The following is a 19347-nucleotide window of genomic DNA, read 5'->3' on the forward strand; positions in this document are numbered from 1 at the left end:
TTAATATATGTTAACAATGTTAACTGATGTTTTCCGACACCTGCAACACACTGTGTACCATCAGATCACATGGAATAAATATCAGATATTTATTGGGAAATGAGGAAGACATTCCTAAGACTGTATGTCTGGAGAACAGCATTGTATGAAAGTGGAACATGGACCATTAGAAATCTATAGAATAAGAAACTGGAAGGAATTTAAATGGAGTGCTACTGAAAAATGTAAAAAAAAGAAGTACATGGCAAATACGTATGAAATGTAAAAGAAATAAAAATGATAATCAAGGAAGGAAATTAATGGAAGATCCCTTTTACCAGACCAGGGGACGGTTAAGTGGGACACCTTCTATGACATCCATGAATAGTTAATTGGGTACAGGAAGGAGCACAAAAAGGGCAAAAGTAGCAGAGGCAAATGGAAAGTATAATATGCAAAACATATGTTAAAGGAAGTTGGGCATAGTAGTTATGTACAGATGAAAAGATTTGCACAAGTTAGGAAGAGAGAGAGAACAGCAGAAAACCTCTTGAAAGACCAGAGATTTAAAGTGAACGAAATGACAGACCAACAATGCTAGGGGTACACACCTCTTTCCCTCTGCGATGGTCTGCACCTTGTAGCTCTCCGCCTCGGCAGGCAGACGCACAGTTGCATTGAGCTCCCGCTCCTTGCGTTCCACCTCCTGCGCTTCAACCTCAATCTGTTTGCGCCGTTCCACCACCTCGATCTGGATCTCCTCATTACGGATGTGCTGGCGGATCTTTGCCGCCTGCAGCTCGTAGGCCAGCTGTGCCTCTGCTTTCTGCAAAGTACCATCTATTACACTTACTCCATAAGTCAGAAGTGAAAAACGAATATATGTGCTCCAATCACAAGTCCTAAGTCACAGTTTTTCCCCATTTGCTAGTTTACAAGCAATAAATAAAATATTTATTAAGTAGGAGGCACATTTTCTGGTGCTAATTTACATCTACATCTACATCTACATCCATACTCCGCAAGCCACCTGACAGTGTGTGGCGGAGGGTACCTTGACTACCTCTATCGGTTCTCCCTTCTATTCCAGTCTCGTATTGTTCGTGGAAAGAAGGATTGTCGGTATGCCTCTGTGTGGGCTCTAATCTCTCTGATTTTATCCTCATGGTCTCTTCGCGAGATATACGTAGGAGGGAGCAATATACTGCTTGACTCTTCGGTGAAGGTATGTTCTCGAAACATTAACAAAAGCCCGTACCGAGCTACTGAGGGTCTCTCCTGCAGAGTCTTCCACTGGAGTTTATCTATCATCTCTGTACCGCTTTTGTGATTACTAAATGATCCTGTAACGAAGTGCACTGCTCTCCGTTGGATCTTCTCTCTCTCTTCTATCAACCCTATCTGGTACGGATCCCACACTGCTGAGCAGTATTCAAGCAGTAGGCGAACAAGCGTACTGTAACCTACTTCCTTTGTTTTCGGATTGCATTTCCTTAGGATTCTTCCAATGAATCTCTGTCTGGCTTCTGCTTTACCGACGATCAACTTTATATGATCATTCCATTTTAAATCACTCCTAATGCGTACTCCCAGATAATTTATGGAATTAACTGCTTCCAGTTGCTGACCTGCTATTTTGTAGCTAAATGATAAGGGATCTATCTTTCTATGTATTCGCAGCATATTACACTTGTCTACATTGAGATTCAATTGCCATTCCCTGCACCATGCATCAATTCGCTGCAGATCCTCCTGCATTTCAGTACAATTTTCCATTGTTACAACCTCTCGATACACCATAGCATCATCTGCAAAAAGCCTCAGCGAACTTCTGATGTCATTCACCAGGTCATTTATGTATATTGTGAATAGCAATGGTCCTATGACACTCCCCTGCGGCACACCTGAAATCACTCTTACTTTGGAAGACTTCTCTCCATTGAGAATGACATGCTGCGTTCTGTTATCTAGGAACTCCTCAATCCAATCACACAATTGGTCTGATAGTCCATATGCTCTTACTTTGTTCATTTAACGACTGTGGGGAACTGTATCGAACGCCTTGCGGAAGTCAAGAAACACGGCATCTACCTGGGAACCCATGTCTATGGCCCTCAGAGTCTCATGGACGAATAGCACGAGCTGGGTTTCACATGACCGTCTTTTTCGAAACCCATGCTGATTCCTACAGAGTAGATTTCTAGTCTCCAGAAAAGTCATTATACTCGAACATAATACGTGTTCCAAAATTCTACAACTGATCGACGTTAGAGATATAGGTCTATAGTTCTGCACATCTGTTTGATGTCCCTTCTTGAAAACGGGGATGACCTGTGCCCTTTTCCAATCCTTCGGAACGCTATGCTCTTCTAGAGACCTATGGTACACCGCTGCAAGAAGGGGGGCAAGTTCCTTTGCTTACTCTGTGTAAAATCGAACTGGTATCCCATCAGGTCCAGAGGCCTTTCCTCTTTTGAGCGATTTTAATTGTTTCTCTATCCCTCTGTCATCTATTTTGATATCTACCATTTTGTCATCTGTGCGACAATCTAGAGAAGGAACTACAGTGCAGTCTTCCTCTGTGAAACAACTTTGGAAAAAGACATTTAGTATTTCGGCCTTTAGCCTGTCATCCTCTGTTTCAGTACCATTTTGGTCACAGAGTGTCTCGACATTTTGTTTTGATCCACCTACTGCTTTGACATAAGACCAAAATTTCTTAGGATTTTCTGCCAAGTCAGTAGATAGAACTTTACTTTCGAATTCATTGAACGCCTCTTGCATAGCCCTTCTCACACTACATTTTGTTTCCATTGTTACAAAAAATGTATATAATAAACAGACATAAGGCTATTGATTATAAACCTTCATGATTAAGGCTGTAAATATGTGAAGTCCAAAATTTTTAGGGTCTCTGGGATGATTATATACAACACCTGTAACACTCTTAGAGATGGAGGTGAGGGTTAGAGAGAGAAGGGGGTAGCTTGTAAGCACCATCTGAAACACATGAATCTACATCTACATCTACATAGATACTCCACAAGGCACTGTTGGTGAGTGGCAAAGGATAGCTTCCTGTTCCACTCACAAAAAGAGCAAGGGAAAAATGACTGTCTGTATGCCTCCGTATGAGCCCCAATTTCTCAAATCTTACCTTTGTGATCGTTACATACAATGTATGTTGGTGGCTGTAGGATCATTTGGCAGTCACATTCAAATGCCGGTTCTCCAAATTTTCTAAATAGTGTTTCTTGAAAAGAATATCGCCTTCCCTCCAGGGATTTCCATTTGAATTCCGGAAGCATCTCCATAACACTTACGTGCTGTTTGAAGCTACCAGTAACAAATCTAGCAACCCCCAACTGAATTGCTTTGATGTCTTCCTTTATCTGACCTGGTACAGATTTCAAACACTTTAGTAGTACTCAAGAATAGGTCACACCAGTGTCCTATATGCGGTCTCCTTTACAGGTGAACCACACTTTCTTAAAATTCTCCAAATGAACTGAAGTTGATCATTCACCTTCTCTGCCACAGTTCTTTCATGCTTTTCCCTTTCATATTGCTTTGCAACATTATGCCCAGATAATTAAAAGGACTTGCCTACCTCAAGCAGGGCATAGTAACACTCTAACCGAACATTACAGGTTTGTTCTTCCTATGCATCCATTTTAACTTACATTTTTCCACATTTAGAGCTAAATGCCATTCATCACGCCAACTAAAAATTTTGTCAAGTAATCTTGCATGTTCCTACAGCCATTAAACTTTGACACCTTACCGTACACCACAGCATTATCAGCAAACAATGCAGATTGCTGCCCATCCTGTCCACCAAATCATTTATGTATACAGAGAACAACAGCAGTCCTCTTACACTTCCCTGGGGCATTCCTGGTAATACCTGTGTCTCTGATGAACATTCACCATCCAGGACAACAAACTGGGTTCTATTACGAAAGAAGTCTTCAAGCCACTCACATATCCGTAAACCTATTCCGTATTCTGGTACCTCCATTTACAGCCTGCTGTGGGGTGCCATGTCAAATACTTTCCAGAAATATAGAAATATGGAATCTGCCTGTTGCCCTTCATCCACAGTTTGCAATATATCATCTAAGAAAAGGGTAGCTGAATTTCACATGAGTGATTCTTTCTAAAATCATGCTGATTTGTGAACACAAGCTCCTCAATCTCAAGAAAGTTTATTATCAAAACTGAGAATATGTTTATGGATTCTGCACCAAAACTAAGTTAGGGATATTGATCCATAATTTTGCAGGTCCGTTCTTTTACCTTTCTTATATACTGGAGTCACCTCCCCTTTTTCCAGTCACTTGGTACTTTGTTCTAGGCTAGAAACTCAGGATAAATATGAGTTAGGTAAGGGAACAATGTCATCGAGTACTATTTGTAAAATCAAATTGGGATTCCATATGGACCTGTTCATTTATTTGCTTCAAATTTATCGGTTGTTTCTCTACACCATGGATGCTTATTATTATGTCATCCATATGGGACTCTGTTCAATGGTCAAATGATGGCATATTTGTATGGTTCTCCTGTATGAATGATTTATTGAACGTGAAATTTAAAACTTCGGCTTTCATTTTGTTATCTTCAACTGCCACACCAGACTGGTCAACAAGAGACTGAATGGAAGCCTTAGAATCACTTAGTGACTTTACATATGACCATAATTTTCTTGGGTTCTCTGCCACACCTTTTACTAAGGTGTGATGGTGATAGTTGTATGCTTCATTCATAGATCTTTCCACAGATGCATGCATTTCTACTAACCTTTGCTTGTCATTATTTGTGTGTTCCCTTTTGAACTGATGGTGCAACAGCCTCTGCTTCCTTAGCACCCACCATGAAACCATGGTGGGTCTTTTCAATCCTTCATCCACTTACTAGGAACATAACTCCCCAGATCACAATTTACAGTGTGCTTAAACTTTGGCCATAATTCCTCTACATCTATCTTACTGGTACTAAGAGATGTAAATTCATTGTCTCTGTGATATGCTAATGACTGCTTATCTGCCCCATCTAGTAGAAACACTCTCCTAGCCTTCTTGCTGATTTAGTGACTTTCATAATCATAGCTGCTATAATGACATCATGATCGCTAATCCCCTTTTCTATACTGACACTGTCACTAAGGTCCAGCCTATTTGTAGTTACAAGATCTAAGATATTTCTATTGTGTGTGGGTTGGTGAGCTACCTGTTCAAGATAATTTTCAGAAAATGTGTTCGAAGGTATTTTGTGTGAGTGTCTATCTGTAACATCTGCCCCCACAATGAATTCATAGAAATCCCTGTCTATACTCGGCAGGTTAAAGTCACCTCCAACTAGTACTGCATGATTTCCATGCTACGGACCATAGTCCTTCTTTGAATGTCTCTAGAAATGTCACAATGTCTCAACAGAGTTGGATGGCTGGTATAAACATTAATAAATTTCAGCTGAACTTAATGCAGATGAAGCTTACTATCTAGGAAATAATACAGTATGGTTACGACACACATAGCAGCATTCAAAAGCATTAAAAAAGTATATGGGAATGGGAAGAATCTGCTACATAAAAATAATCAAAAACTTTTATTCTCAATCACAATTAATAAATTACAGGAGCAGTCTTAAGTACCGAGGATTTGAGTTCACCATGTTTCTCTTGAGGACAGATTAATGTTGCTTGCTTAATGGTGAATTCACTCAAGAATTTATTTATTCTTGCACATGGGGTGGAAATCAAAAATATTATCTATAGCCAAGTTATGCAATAAATTAATATTACAAAGTATTTGTAAAATATTTTATAATTTGTATATTTCATTCATACCTTTAAAAACTTATAAGGAAACTATGTTTGTTTTTATACTGTAATAAATTTTATTATTTTCTTCTATAGGACGGGGATAAATATAAAGTGGGGCAACACTAGGTAACCTGTTAGTGATCAATGAAGAGCTAAATATCACTGTGAATTTCATATTGAACTTACATGGGAAAAAAAAGCATGTGAATTCCATGAATCATGCAAAACAAACATCCATCTACACCTACCTAGACAGTGTGATGTATTTTCTTGATGCCTATAACAAAACATTCCAACTTGTCTAGAAAAATGCACTGACTGACTATCAATATTGTCATATTGTTGCCTCTAAACAGTACAAAATTTACAAGTTGTTCTGATTTGTGAGAAACTTAGACCTACAGAATATTGCAGATGCTAATGTACTTACAGCAGTGTTGACTTCTTTGTCAAAGTTGGCCTTTTGCAGCTTGAACATTCGAGAGTTGTCCTCAATTTTCGTGTCGGTCGTATACTTTATGTCCATGGCTGACTTTTCACATTCTGCTTCCTGAAAATAAAATACATTCTTTTTAGCATCATAAAATATACATTACTGGTTAAAAGTTAGGTTGTTAATGACTTGTAAGTGTTATCTTTCACTAGATATATTGTAAAGGCATGGAACAACCACACTATCACAACCAATAAACAAACAATTTATTATGAAGTGCCTATGTCATGAAACACTGTGGAATTATTAAGTACCAGTTGTAATGTGTGCTAAAGAATGTCTTCCAAGATTTGAGTCATATACAGATGCAGAAGATACCACAGTGCCTCTAAATGGAAGTATATCCCTGAAATGATTTTGGAAACGGGCTGGTATTTTGGAAGAGTGTTTTACAGCCCAGAAATTATTTTGGTGGGAAGGTGTAGATATTAAGCTTTCTGGCAGATTCAAACTGTGGGCCAGACCGAGACTCAGACTCAGGAACTTTACCCTCTGCAGGCAAGTGGTCTACTGAGCGAGCTCCTCTAGCATGACTTGCATCCCATCCCCACAGCTTCACTTTTGTCAGTACCTTATCTCATACATTACAAACTTCACAGGTGCTCTCCTGTGAAACTCACAAGACTAGGACTTCTGGTAGAAAGAATATTGCAGAGACATGGCTTAGCCACAGCCTGAGGAATATTTCTAGAATGAAATTTTCACTCTGCAGCAGCACGTGTGCAGATATGAAACTTCCTGGCAGATTAAAACTGTGTGGCCACACCAAGACTCAAACTCGGGCTCTTTGCCTTTTGTGGGCAAGTGGTCTATCAAATGAGCTACTCAAGCAAGACTCACGAGCTGTCCACACAGATTTTAATCTGGCAGAAAGCTTCATATCAGTGCACACTCTGCTGCAGAGTGAAAATTTCTTTCTGGAAACACCTCCCAGGCTGTGGCTAAGATCTCTTTAATATCTTTTCTTATATGAGTGGTAGTTCTGCAAGTTTTATAGGAGAACTGCTGTGGAGTTTGGAAGGTAGTAGATGATGTACTTCCAGAAGTAAAGCTGTGAGGACAGGTTGTGAGCTGTGCTTGCGGAGCTCAGCTGGCAGGGCACTTTATGATGAAAGGCAAAGCTTCTAAGTTTGAGTCTCGGTCAGGCACACAGTTTTAATCTGCTAGAAAATTTTATATCACTGCACACTCTGCTGCAGAGTGCAAATTTCAACAGAATGAAACCTTATAATTAATTTTGTCTTGGTAAGAATTATTGAACTGTGTTGTAGGTGCCAAGTTCAAACATAATTCATTGTTACTACAAAGAGCGTGTGCATGTGTGTGTGTGTGTGTGTGTGTGTGTGTGTGTGTGTGTGTGTGTGTGTGGGCACACGCGTATGAGGGTGGCGAAAAAATCTGGAAACACATATGTGTAGGAAAATGGCTTTCATCTGAGGTGCTTGTCAGAGAGTATTTCTCTACTTTTGCTGGTTCTATGATGATGAGTACCTTCTAATACACTGTGGGTCTTACCACAACAGAAAGAAAACAGTGACTTGAGAAATGTGTGTGTGTGTGTGTGTGTGTGTGTGTGTGGAGAGAGAGAGAGAGAGAGAGAGAGAGAGAGAGAGAGAGACCACTTGGCCACCGAGTAAGGTCTCTTCTCCACAAGTATAATAATGGCGAAGGCCCAGACAGTGGAAAAGGAGGAAGGAATGGGTAAATGAAATTTATAAAAGAAGAGGAAAAATACGTATGTAATAATCCAGATGGTTTCCACAGTTATTTTAGAATGATTCTGTAAAAATTCTACTACATTCTGAAAAGTGTGGAGCATCAGCTTGGTAAGTTGAGAAACTTTCAGAAACCATATCTCCAAGTGAACATCTAGTCATCCACAAACAAACAAATAATACTAATAAATACTGTTAATACAAGAGATGTTTTCAGAAATTGTGTTTTTCAGAATAATTGATACGGGTTAACAGCAGTGCTGAAATGTGGGGGACGTGGTGAATTCAGTATCTACTTGGTTGTTACCAGCAGTGACGCACTATTGACAACGAAAATTTGGAAATCTTGGGGATGTTACACTATGTAAAATATGGATACAGCTTTAAGTTCTATGATACATGCTTTGTGTTGTTGGCATTTTCCAGACGCCGCAAATAATTTACAATAGCACTACGCCATATACGGACTTTGCAGTTTGATGCTGTGTAGTAAAGATCACTTTTGAAATGGTCCTCTTAATGATTTATCTTGTAGAAGATACAGTAATTAACTACACTTACTGGTAGGTTCATTTCTGAGGTAACCTCAAACTGTGCAGCTCTCTGACGGTTCACTTTGGTCGTGTAACGACCTGCACTCGTACACTAAATGAGCGAACTTTCAGAAGTCCACCTCGGTAGCTGCACAGTCAGTGCGACAGATTGCTAACCGAAGGAGCTCAGGTTCACTTCCCGACCGGGTCGGAGATTTTCTCCACTCAGGGTCTGAGTATAGTGTTGCCCTTATGTTCACATCATCATAATTGACATTCCACAGTTTAGATGGCCATATGGGCACTGATTCTAAAATCCCAACAGGAGGGGATCCGTTCGCCAATCATATGTGGGTACACATATAGTCTGCGACTCATTTGTTACAGTGTGAGTGCTCCCATTGGTGACCTCATGTCAGGATTGCTGGCGAGATGCCGTGCGATAATGGATGACTGTGATTTTATTCATTTTTTTTCTTTATTTATTGTATTTTTTTCCATGGAGACACCAACTGGTGTCTTTTGCAAACGTCATAGCATTTTTTACAAGTTTAGTACAGTCATATATACATATGTGGTTACATATACATGATACAAATGTACCATTGTAGCTAATGAGGCACAATATTGGGTGTTACATCGTACCTATTACAAATATTCAGATTTTACACAACTATATATATATATATATATATATATATATATATATATATATATATATATATATATATATGGTTATAATAGAAGGAAACATTCCACGTAGGAAAAATATATCTAAAAACAAAGATGATGTGACTTACCAAATGAAAGTGCTGGCAGGTCGACAGACACACAAACAAACACAAACACACACACAAAATTCAAGCTTTCGCAACAAACTGTTGCCTCATCAGGAAAGAGGGAAGGAGAGGGAAAGATGAAAGGGTGTGGGTTTTAAGGGAGAGGGTAAGGAGTCATTCCAATCCTGGGAGCGGAAAGACTTACCTTAGGGGGAAAAAAGGACGGGTATACACTCGCACACACACACACACATATCCATCCACACATACACAGACACAAGCAGACATATTTAAAGAACCATATAAATATGTCTGCTTGTGTCTGTATATGTGTGGATGGATGTGTGTGTGTGTGTGTGCGCGAGTGTATACCCGTCCTTTTTTCCCCCTAAGGTAAATCTTTCCGCTCCCGGGATTGGAATGACTGCTTACCCTCTCCCTTAAAACCCACATCCTTTCGTCTTTCCCTCTCCTTCCCCCTTTCCTGATGAGGCAACAGTTTGTTGCGAAAGCTTGAATTTTGTGTGTATGTTTGTGTTTGTCTGTGTGTCTGTCGACCTGCCAGCTCTTTCATTTGGTAAGTCACATCATCTTTGTCTTTAGAGGGAAACATTCCACGCGGGAAAAAGGTGTCTGTGTATGTGCGGATGGATATTTGTGTGTGTGCAAGTGTATACCTGTCCTTTTTTCCCCCTAAGGTAAGTCTTTCCGCTCCCGGGATTGGAATGACTCCTTACCCTCTCCCTTAAAACCCACATCCTTTCGTCTTTCCCTCTCCTTCCCTCTTTCCTGATGAAGCAACCACTGGTTGCATGTATGTATGTGTGTGTTTGTGTTTCTATCGACCTGCCAGAGCTTTCGTATGGTAAGTCATATATATATATATATATATATATATATATATATATATATATATATATATATATATATATATATATATATATATATATATATATATATAAAAATAGAGGGAAACATTCCATGTGGGGAAAATTTAAACGAAAGCACTGGCAGGTCGAAAGACACACAAACAAACACAAACATACACACAAAATTCAAGCTTTCGCAACAAACTGTTGCCTCATCAGGAAAGAGGGAAGGAGAGGGAAAGACGAAAGGATGTGGGTTTTAAGGGAGAGGGTAAGGAGTCATTCCAATCTTGGAAGCAGAAAGACTTACCTTAGGGGGAAAAAAGGACGGGTATACACTCGCACACACACACATATCCATCCACACATATACAGACACAAGCAGACATATTAAAAGGCAAAGAGTTTGGGCAGAGATGTCAGTCAAGGCGGAAGTGCAGAGGCAAAGATGTTGTTGAATGACAGGTGAGGTATAAGTGGCGGCAACTTGAAATTAGCGGAGATTGAGGCCTGGTGGGTAACGGGAAGAGAGGATATATTGAAGAGCAAGTTCCCATCTCCGGAGTTCGGATAGGTTGGTGTTGGTGGGAAGTATCCAGATAACCCGGACGGTGTAACACTGTGCCAAGATGTGCTGGCCGTGCACCAAGGCATGTTAAGCCACAGGGTGATCCTCATTACCAACAAACACTGTCTGCCTGTGTCCATTCAAGCGAATGAACAGTTTGTTGCTGGTCATTCCCACTTAGAATGCATCACAGTGTAGGCAGGTCAGTTGGTAAATCACGTGGGTGCTTTCACACGTGGCTCTGCCTTTGATCGTGTACACCTTCCGGGTTACAGGACTGGAGTAGGTGGTGGTGGGAGGGTGCATGGGACAGGTTTTCACCGGGGGCGGTTACAAGGATAGGAGCCACAGGGTAGGGAAGGTGGTTTGGGGATTTCATAGGGATGAACTAACAGGTTACGAAGGTTAGGTGGATGGCGGAAACACACTCTTGTTGGAGTGGGGAGGATTTCATGAAGGATGGATCTCATTTCAGGGCAGGATTTGAGGAAGTCGTATCCCTGCTGGAGAGCCACATTCAGAGTCTGGTCCAGTCCCAGAAAGTATCCTGTCACCAGTGGGGCACTTTTGTGGTTCTTCTGTGGGAGGTTCTGGGTTTGAGGGGATGAGGAAGTGGCTCTGGTTATTTGCTTCTGTACCAGGTCGGGAGGGTAGTTACGGGATGCGAAAGCTGTTGTCAGGTTGTTGGTGTAATGGTTCAGGGATTCCGGACTGGAGCAGATTCGATGATGATGATGTTAGGTTGTAGGCCGCTCAACGGCGCGGTTATCAGCGCCCGTACAATTTCCCAACCTTTGCTCAGCCCAATTTCGCCACTTTCCTGGATGATAATGAAATGATGAGGACAACACAAACACCCAGTCATCTCGAGGCAGGTGAAAATTCCTGACCCCACCGGGAATCGAACCCGGGACCCCGTGCTCGGGAAGCGAGAACGCAACCGCGAGACCACTAGCGGCGGACGGGGAGCAGATTCGTTTGCCACAAAGACCTAGGCTGTAGGGAAGGGACCGTTTGATGTGGAATGGGTGGCAGCTGTCATAATGGAGGTACTGTTGCTTGTTGGTGGGTTTGATGTGGACGGACGTATGAAGCTGGCCATTGGACAGATGGAGGTCAACGTCAAGGAAAGTGGCGTGGGATTTGGAGTAGGACCAGGTGAATCTGATGGAACCAAAGGAGTTGAGGTTGGAGAGGAAATTCTGGAGTTCTTCTTCACTGTGAGTCCAGATCATGAAGACGTCATCAATAAATCTGTACCAAACTTTGGGTTGGCAGGCCTGGGTAACCAAGAAGGCTTCCTCTAGGCGACCCATGAATAGGTTGGCGTACGAGGGGGCCATCCTGGTACCCATGGCTGTTCCCTTTAATTGTTGGTATGTCTGGCCTTCAAAAGTGAAGAAGTTGTGGGTCAGGATGAAGCTGACTAAGGTAATGAGGAAAGAGGTTCTAGGTAGGGTGGCAGGTGATCGGCGTGAAAGGAAATGCTCCATCGCAGCGAGGCCCTGGACGTGCGGAATATTTGTGTATAAGGAAGTGGCATCGATGGTTACAAGGATGGTTTCCGGGGGTAACAGATTGGGTAAGGATTCCAGGCGTTCGAGAAAGTGGTTTGTGTCTTTGATGAAGGATGGGAGACTGCATGTAATGGGTTGAACGTGTTGATCTACGTAGGCAGAGATATGTTCTGTGGGGGCTTGGTAACCAGCTACAATGGGGCGGCCAGGATGACTGGGTTTGTGAATTTTAGGAAGAAGGTAGAAAGTAGGGGTGCGGGGTGTCGGTGGGGTCAGGAGGTTGATGGAGTCAGGTGAAAGGTTTTGCAGGGGGCCTAAGGTTCTGAGGATTCCTTGAAGCTCCGCCTGGACATCGGGAATGGGATTACCTTGGAAACTTTGTATGTGGTGTTGTCTGGAAGCTGACGCAGTCCCTCAGCCACATACTCCCGACGATCAAGTACCACGGTCGTCGAACCCTTGTCCGCCGGAAGAATGACGATGGATCGGTCAGCCTTCAGATCACAGATAGCCTGGGCTTCAGCAGTGGTGATGTTGGGAGTAGGATTAAGGTTTTTTAATAAGGATTGAGATGTAAGGCTGGAAGTCAGAAATTCCTGGAAGGTTTGGAGAGGAGGATTTTGAGGAAGAGGAGGTGGGTCCCGCTGCGATGAAGGACGGAACTGTTCCAGGCAGGGTTCAATTTGGATAGTGTCCTGGGGAGTTGGATCATTGGGAGTAGGATTAGGATCATTTTTCTTCGTGGCAAAGTGATATTTCCAGCAGAGAGGACGAGAGTAGGACAGTAAATCTTTGACGAGGGCTGTTTGGTTGAATCTGGGAGTGGGGCTGAAGGTGAGGCCTTTGGATAGGACAGAGGTTTCGGATTGGGAGAGAGGTTTGGAGGAAAGGTTAACTACTGAATTAGGGTGCTGTGGTTCCAGATTGTGTTGATTGGAATTTTGAGATTTTGGAGGGAGTGGAGCTGGAAGTGGGAGATTGAGTACATGGGAGAGACTGGGTTTGTGTGCAATGAGAGGAGGTTGAGGTTTGCTGGAAAGGTTGTGAAGGGTGAGTGAGTTGCCTTTCCGGAGGTGGGAAACCAGGAGATTGGATAGTTTTTCGAGGTGGAGGGTGGCATGCTGTTCTAATTTGCGGTTGGACTGTAGGAGGATGCTCTGAACAGCCGGTGTGGATGTGGGAGAGGAAAGATTAAGGACTTTTATTAAGGATAGGAGTTGACGGGTGTGTTCATTGGCTAAGTTGATGTGTAGGTGAACGATTAGGTGGGAGATGGCAATGGATTGTTCAGTTTGGAACTGGTATAGGGACTGATGCAAAGAAGGGTTGCAGCCAGAGATGGTGTAAAACCTGTCCCATGCACCCTCCCACCACCACCTACCCCAGTCCTGTAACCCGGAAGGTGTACACGATCAAAGGCAGAGCCACGTGTGAAAGCACCCACGTGATTTACCAACTGACCTGCCGACACTGTGATGCATTCTATGTGGGAATGACCAGCAACAAACTGTCCATTCGCATGAATGGACACAGGCAGACAGTGTTTGTTGGTAATGTCACATCATCTTTGTTTTTTGATTACATATATATACACACAGATGATGTGACTTACCGAACGAAAGTGCTGGCAGGTCGATAGACACACAAACAAACACAAACATACACACAAAATTCAAGCTTTCACAACAAACTGTTGCCTTATCAGGAAAGAGGGAAGGAGAGGGAAAGACGAAAGGATGTGGGTTTTAAGGGAGAGGGTAAGGAGTCATTCCAATCCCAGGAGGGGAAAGACTTACCTTAGGGGGGAAAAAGGACAGGTATACACTCGCGCACACACACACATACATCCATCCGTACATACACAGACACAAGCAGACATTTGTAAAGGCATAACTGTAACTTTTGTTCACTTGATCACTACACACAACCACACTAGACGCCATCTTGCTTTTCAAAGCCATACGACTACACGTCCAGTGTGCAGGCACTCTGAAATGTCTGGAAGTAACCATCCGAAGCGACTTAAGTTGGAACGACCACATAGAGCTAGCCGTGAGGAAAGCAGATGACAGCAGGAGATTAAATGGAAGAATCCAAAAGAGATGTTATCACTTTACTGGACCTGTACTGAGCACTGCTTGTAGTCTAAGAACATTTACCAGTGTGATTAATAGAGGAAATGGAGAAGTTCCTACGGAAAACGGCGGGTTTTGTCACATGCTCTTATAGCAAGCACGAGAGCTTCACAGAGATACTTATCAAACTGCAGTTGCATCCACTATAAGAGAGTTGTTGTGCATCACAGAGGTGTTTAAAATTCCGAGAGCGCATGTTCCGAAAAGTCAGGCAACATACTCAATCCCAAAAACACTGAATGCTCAAAGGTATCTGGACACCTATCAGTGGCTATTAATATGGGGCACGTCCACACTTCACCTTATGGCGGATTGAACTCTGCTGGGGACACTTTCAGAAAGTGTCCGAATATTTCTGGAGGAATGGAAGGTCATTCTCCCTCAAAAGCCGAAACCACAGAACGGAGTGATGTTAGAGGTGCTCCATTGGTTTCAGGTCAGGGCCCTCAGAAGGCCAATCCATTTATTGCCTCACAGTTGCTGGTTACTGACAGAGTGCATTATCATACTGAAACAATCATCATCTCTGAACTGTTCCTTTACTCTAGCAGTACACAGGGCTGCAAAATCTGTCCATATGCTTCCGCATTTATCGTTTTCTTAAGGGGAATGAGGGGACCACGCCTTTATCACGAAAAACTCCCCCATACCGCGACAGCACCTTCTCTGTACTTCACTACACAAGATGGCTGGTTACGTCCTCTGTCCCGTGATCCACTGTCCTGTGGCGTGGCGTCAGTCTTTACTCCACCTCAAAGGTCGCTTAACATTGACTACACAAATGTGCTGAGCACTTGGACCGTTGTACCTCAATCTTTTACCAAACCCTAATTCTCCTTTTTCTGTTGGTAGCACTTTGGAACAGTTGAATATTTATTTCCACGGATTTCATGTGATTTTTTGTAACCAACCTCTGCAATGCTCGATGGTCCCTGAGCATCAGTATATCTGGTCTGCCTGGTCTCTGTTTAGCCGCGATTGTTCCTTCGCGATTCCACTTGAAAACCACATCACCGACAGTCGTCTCGGCCCGCTGGAAGGATTGAGATGTCCTGGTAGACTTGTTGCCCAGCTGACATCCAGTGACCAGTACACGTTGGAAGTTACTGAGCTCCTCTGAGAGATCCATTCTCGTGATACTGCTTCTTTAATGATGACACAGTACCCACAGCCTCCAATTGTACTGGCGGATCAGCCTCTCGTAACATCTAGTGGTCGCTTCTGCATTACATACGAGTGCCCAGATACTTATGACCAGATAGTGTACAGCTCGGGAAATAACAAGAACGCGAGAAACATATAAATTCAAGCTGTTATAGAAGCTATAAAGTTAACATGAAAATTGGGAACTACGAAGTCAATAAAATGAAAGAATTCTGCTACCGTGGCTGCAAGATAACACACGACGACTGAAACAAATAGACAAAACCAAGTAAAGAGAGCATCCACAGGCAAGACTCATACTATGAGATATTGGCCATAATTTGAGGAGTAAAAATGGTTCAAATGGCTCTGAGCACTATGCGACTTAACTTCTGAGGTCATCAGTCGCCTAGAACTTAGAACTAATTAAAGCTAACTAACCTAAGGACATCACACACATCCATGCCCGAGGCAGGATTCGAACCTGCGACCGTAGCGGTCACGCGGTTCCAGACTGAAGCGCCTTTAACCGCACGGCTACACCGGCCGGCTTGAGGAGTAAATTTCTTGCAATGTATGTTCGTAGTACAGCACTGTACACTGAAGTGACAAAATTCGCGCATATACAGATGGCGGAAGCATCACGTGCGCAAGGTATGAAAGGGCAGTGCATTGGCGGAGCTCTCGTTTGTACTCGGGTGATTCGTGTGGAAGGGTTTGCATCGAGATTATGGCCGCACGACGCGAATTACCAGGCTCTGAACGCGGAACGGTAGTTGGAACTGGACGCTTGGGACATTTCATTTCGGCAACCGCTATGGAATTCAATATTCCGAGATCCTTGGTGTCAGCAGTGTGGTGGGAACACCACATCTGAGTCACTAGCTCTAATCACGGACAACGCAGTGGGCGACAGCCTCCACTTTACGACCGAGAGGAGCGGCGTTTGCGTAGAGTTGTCAGTGCTAGCAGACATGCAACACTGCGTGAAACAACCACAGAAATGGATACGGGACGTGTCCCTTAAGAAAGAGCGCCGTAACCTGGCGTTGATGGGCCGCGGCAGCACACGGCCAGCGCAGCGCGACTGCCTCTGCTGACAGCCCCACGTCGCCTGCAGCGACTCCCCTCAGCTGGTGGCCCTACCGGCTGGTCCTGGGCGACTGGGAAGCCGTTCCCCGGTCAGACGAGCCCCGGTTTCCGTCGGTGGCAGCTGGTGATGCGGTTCGAGTGTCGCGCAGACCTGACGAAGCCGTGGACCCGAAAGTCGGTGTGTGGGCTGTGTTTGCACGAAATGGACTGTGTCCTCTTGTCCTACTGAACCGATCGTCGACTGGGACAGACTGTTTGCTGCCATTCGTGGACTTCATTTTCCCAAATAACGACGGAATTTTTATCTATGACAATGTGCCGTGTCGCCGGGCCACAACTGTTCGCAGGTGGTTTGAAGAACATTCCGGACAACTCGAGCGAATGATTTGGCCACCGAGATCGCCCGACACGAATCCTGCAGAACATTTATGGGACATAATCGACACGTCAGATCGTGCACAACATCCTGCACCGGCAGCACTTGTGCAATTACAGACGGCTGTAGAGGCAGCGCGGATTAATATTTCTGCAGGGGACTCTCCAGCGACCTGTCGAGTCCACGGCACGTCGAGTTCCAGCGCTGCGCCGGGCAAAAGGAGCTGCGTCACGATACGAGGAGGAGGCGGCCCTCGACTCTTGTCACCTCACTGCGCGCAAGTGGGTCACGGATTGTGGGAAAACTGGAAAAGAAGCATTTGAGATGAGGCGCTACAGAAGGGCGCAGAAAACGAAGTTGGCCGACAAAATGAGAGATAAGCAGGCTCTCTGCAGAACCAACAGGGTGAGCAACACGAGGAAAACACTGACAAGAAGAAGGGGCAGAACGCATAATACGTGTGTCAATACAATAACGATTAACTTCTGTGGTACGTGAGGGAGCGTAAAAACTACATAAGATAAAGAGGTTGACACAGGAGCCGCATCAAACCAGCCAGAAGACTGATGGATAAAAAGGAGGATTACCGTCAATGGTTCTTCTCACGCACCAGTCGCTTATATAGGATGAAGAAAAATTCGCGGACTTTGCGGCGCAATACAAAAATGTCCGCCACAGAGTTTCCACCTGCGCGTATTTTGGGCAGTAAACGGCCGTTCAGGACTGGCGAATTCCGAGTGCGCGAATTTTTCTTCACCCTGTATAATAGGGATAGGGAGCGAGTAGGGATATGTGGTGGTTCCCAGAGTACCCTCCGCCAGACACCGTCAGGTCACTCGCAGAATACAGATGTAGATCACGAACATTTCAAGCTTCACTACGAAATATGGAACACATGCATTTGCTTTACACGTGGAAATGTCTCATTCCTGTTTGACAGACAACACAATGCTTGGTGACAGCGCCTCCCACCGTTGTGCTACAGCCACACCTTTGAAACCCACGGTGTCTGAAATCTATAAAGTAATAAGAAGGCTGGCCAAAGGATGAATGTGCTACCGAGCGCATCAGAGTTACACATCAATTTGCCCAACAGAATTGTTTATCAAGCCAGTTGTTAGTGCTTCAGTGTGTATCGTAATAGTACACACGTTCGCCGACCGTGCCATCTGCGGTCATTTTACAAATACTTGCACTTACGTATGTTAATGTGTTGTATGCTGGTGCAGTGACACAACCCACTTAAAGGTGGCATGTTTTTTTTCCATTTTACATACGGATTTCACGTCTGAGATAGCAACTTGACTATGCCAAGGGGGAGGTAGCAGGAAATTAGCTAAATCGCTAAATTATGAAGTAAATTGGTTCTTTCAAAATAAAAACAAAAGCCTACGCAAGAAAATGACTTCCCTTAAGCTATTTAGGACAAGCGCAGAAAATGCAAACCAGGTCGGTCAGAAAGCAAGCCACAGCTGTGCCACGCTTGATTCTTTAAGTGAAAGTCTTGCAAGATGCAGGCGACCTCGTAATGTCTTCCGCGGTACAAACTGTAATCTCATCGTGTTCGGTGAACGGAACGAAATGAGGCCTCTTTGGCTGGTGCAACAGGTGTGAACTAAGCTTTACAACGAAAACTTCCCACGTCGATCTATGCACCAACGCCGACGCATCAACTCGAAACTGTTATATTCGCAACTTACGCCCGCGTTGAAGAAACGGCTGAAATTATCTCCAGCGTTTTCTGCTTGTTCACCTACACACTATTTTTCGTTTGTCTCACGTCATTTCGATGGGCCTGAGGTAACTTATCTGCCAAAGAAAGAAATTTGGAGCCATTTTCTGACTGAACGTCTGTAATATAGGATTTAAGGTTTGCCGGCGTACAAGAAGCATTTGTTTCCTTCGAAAATAGGCCCAAAACTGGATGCGTCTTATACGCTGGTAGCAAGTTAAGGCAGGAAACCACCATTCTTTCAAGATTGTTATGTTTCGGCATGAACCGTTAGCTTCCTTTAGCTTCCTTGCGAATTTTTGGCATTCCAGTTATATAGAGTTCAGTGCATGCGCAACGCCGTCCTTATCGGTTTTAGTATTGTTGGTTCAAACTTCAGTTATTGTTGTGTTTACTGTGGAGTTCCACTTGTGCCGTATCTATATTGAGGTTTTACTTGCAAACTATGGCTGAAAACTGTCATTGCTATGGACTATTATAGCATTTAAGCTGCATGTGATTACATATGAAAAGAACATGGAAACAGGGCTTCAGAAAGGCATTTTGGGCCGCCTCCACCTGAAAAAATAATAAGACATTGGCGGAATCA

At 43.6% G+C, this 19347-nt stretch overlaps 1 protein-coding gene across 1 annotated transcript in view; it reads right to left on the minus strand.

Moving 5' to 3' along the window:
• The window catches only part of LOC124711675 (flotillin-2), a 328442-nt gene that overhangs the window by 12434 nt on the left and 296661 nt on the right, over positions 1-19347 (minus strand). The window contains exons 4-5 of the mRNA XM_047241871.1: positions 6237-6356; positions 591-805 (exon numbers count right to left, since the gene is read on the minus strand). Coding sequence (XP_047097827.1) covers positions 591-805; positions 6237-6356 — 335 coding nt within the window. The remainder of the gene's footprint in view (positions 1-590; positions 806-6236; positions 6357-19347) is intronic.

The sequence above is a fragment of the Schistocerca piceifrons genome, chromosome 8 (assembly GCF_021461385.2).
Source record: "Schistocerca piceifrons isolate TAMUIC-IGC-003096 chromosome 8, iqSchPice1.1, whole genome shotgun sequence".
Lineage (NCBI taxonomy): Eukaryota > Metazoa > Arthropoda > Insecta > Orthoptera > Acrididae > Schistocerca > Schistocerca piceifrons.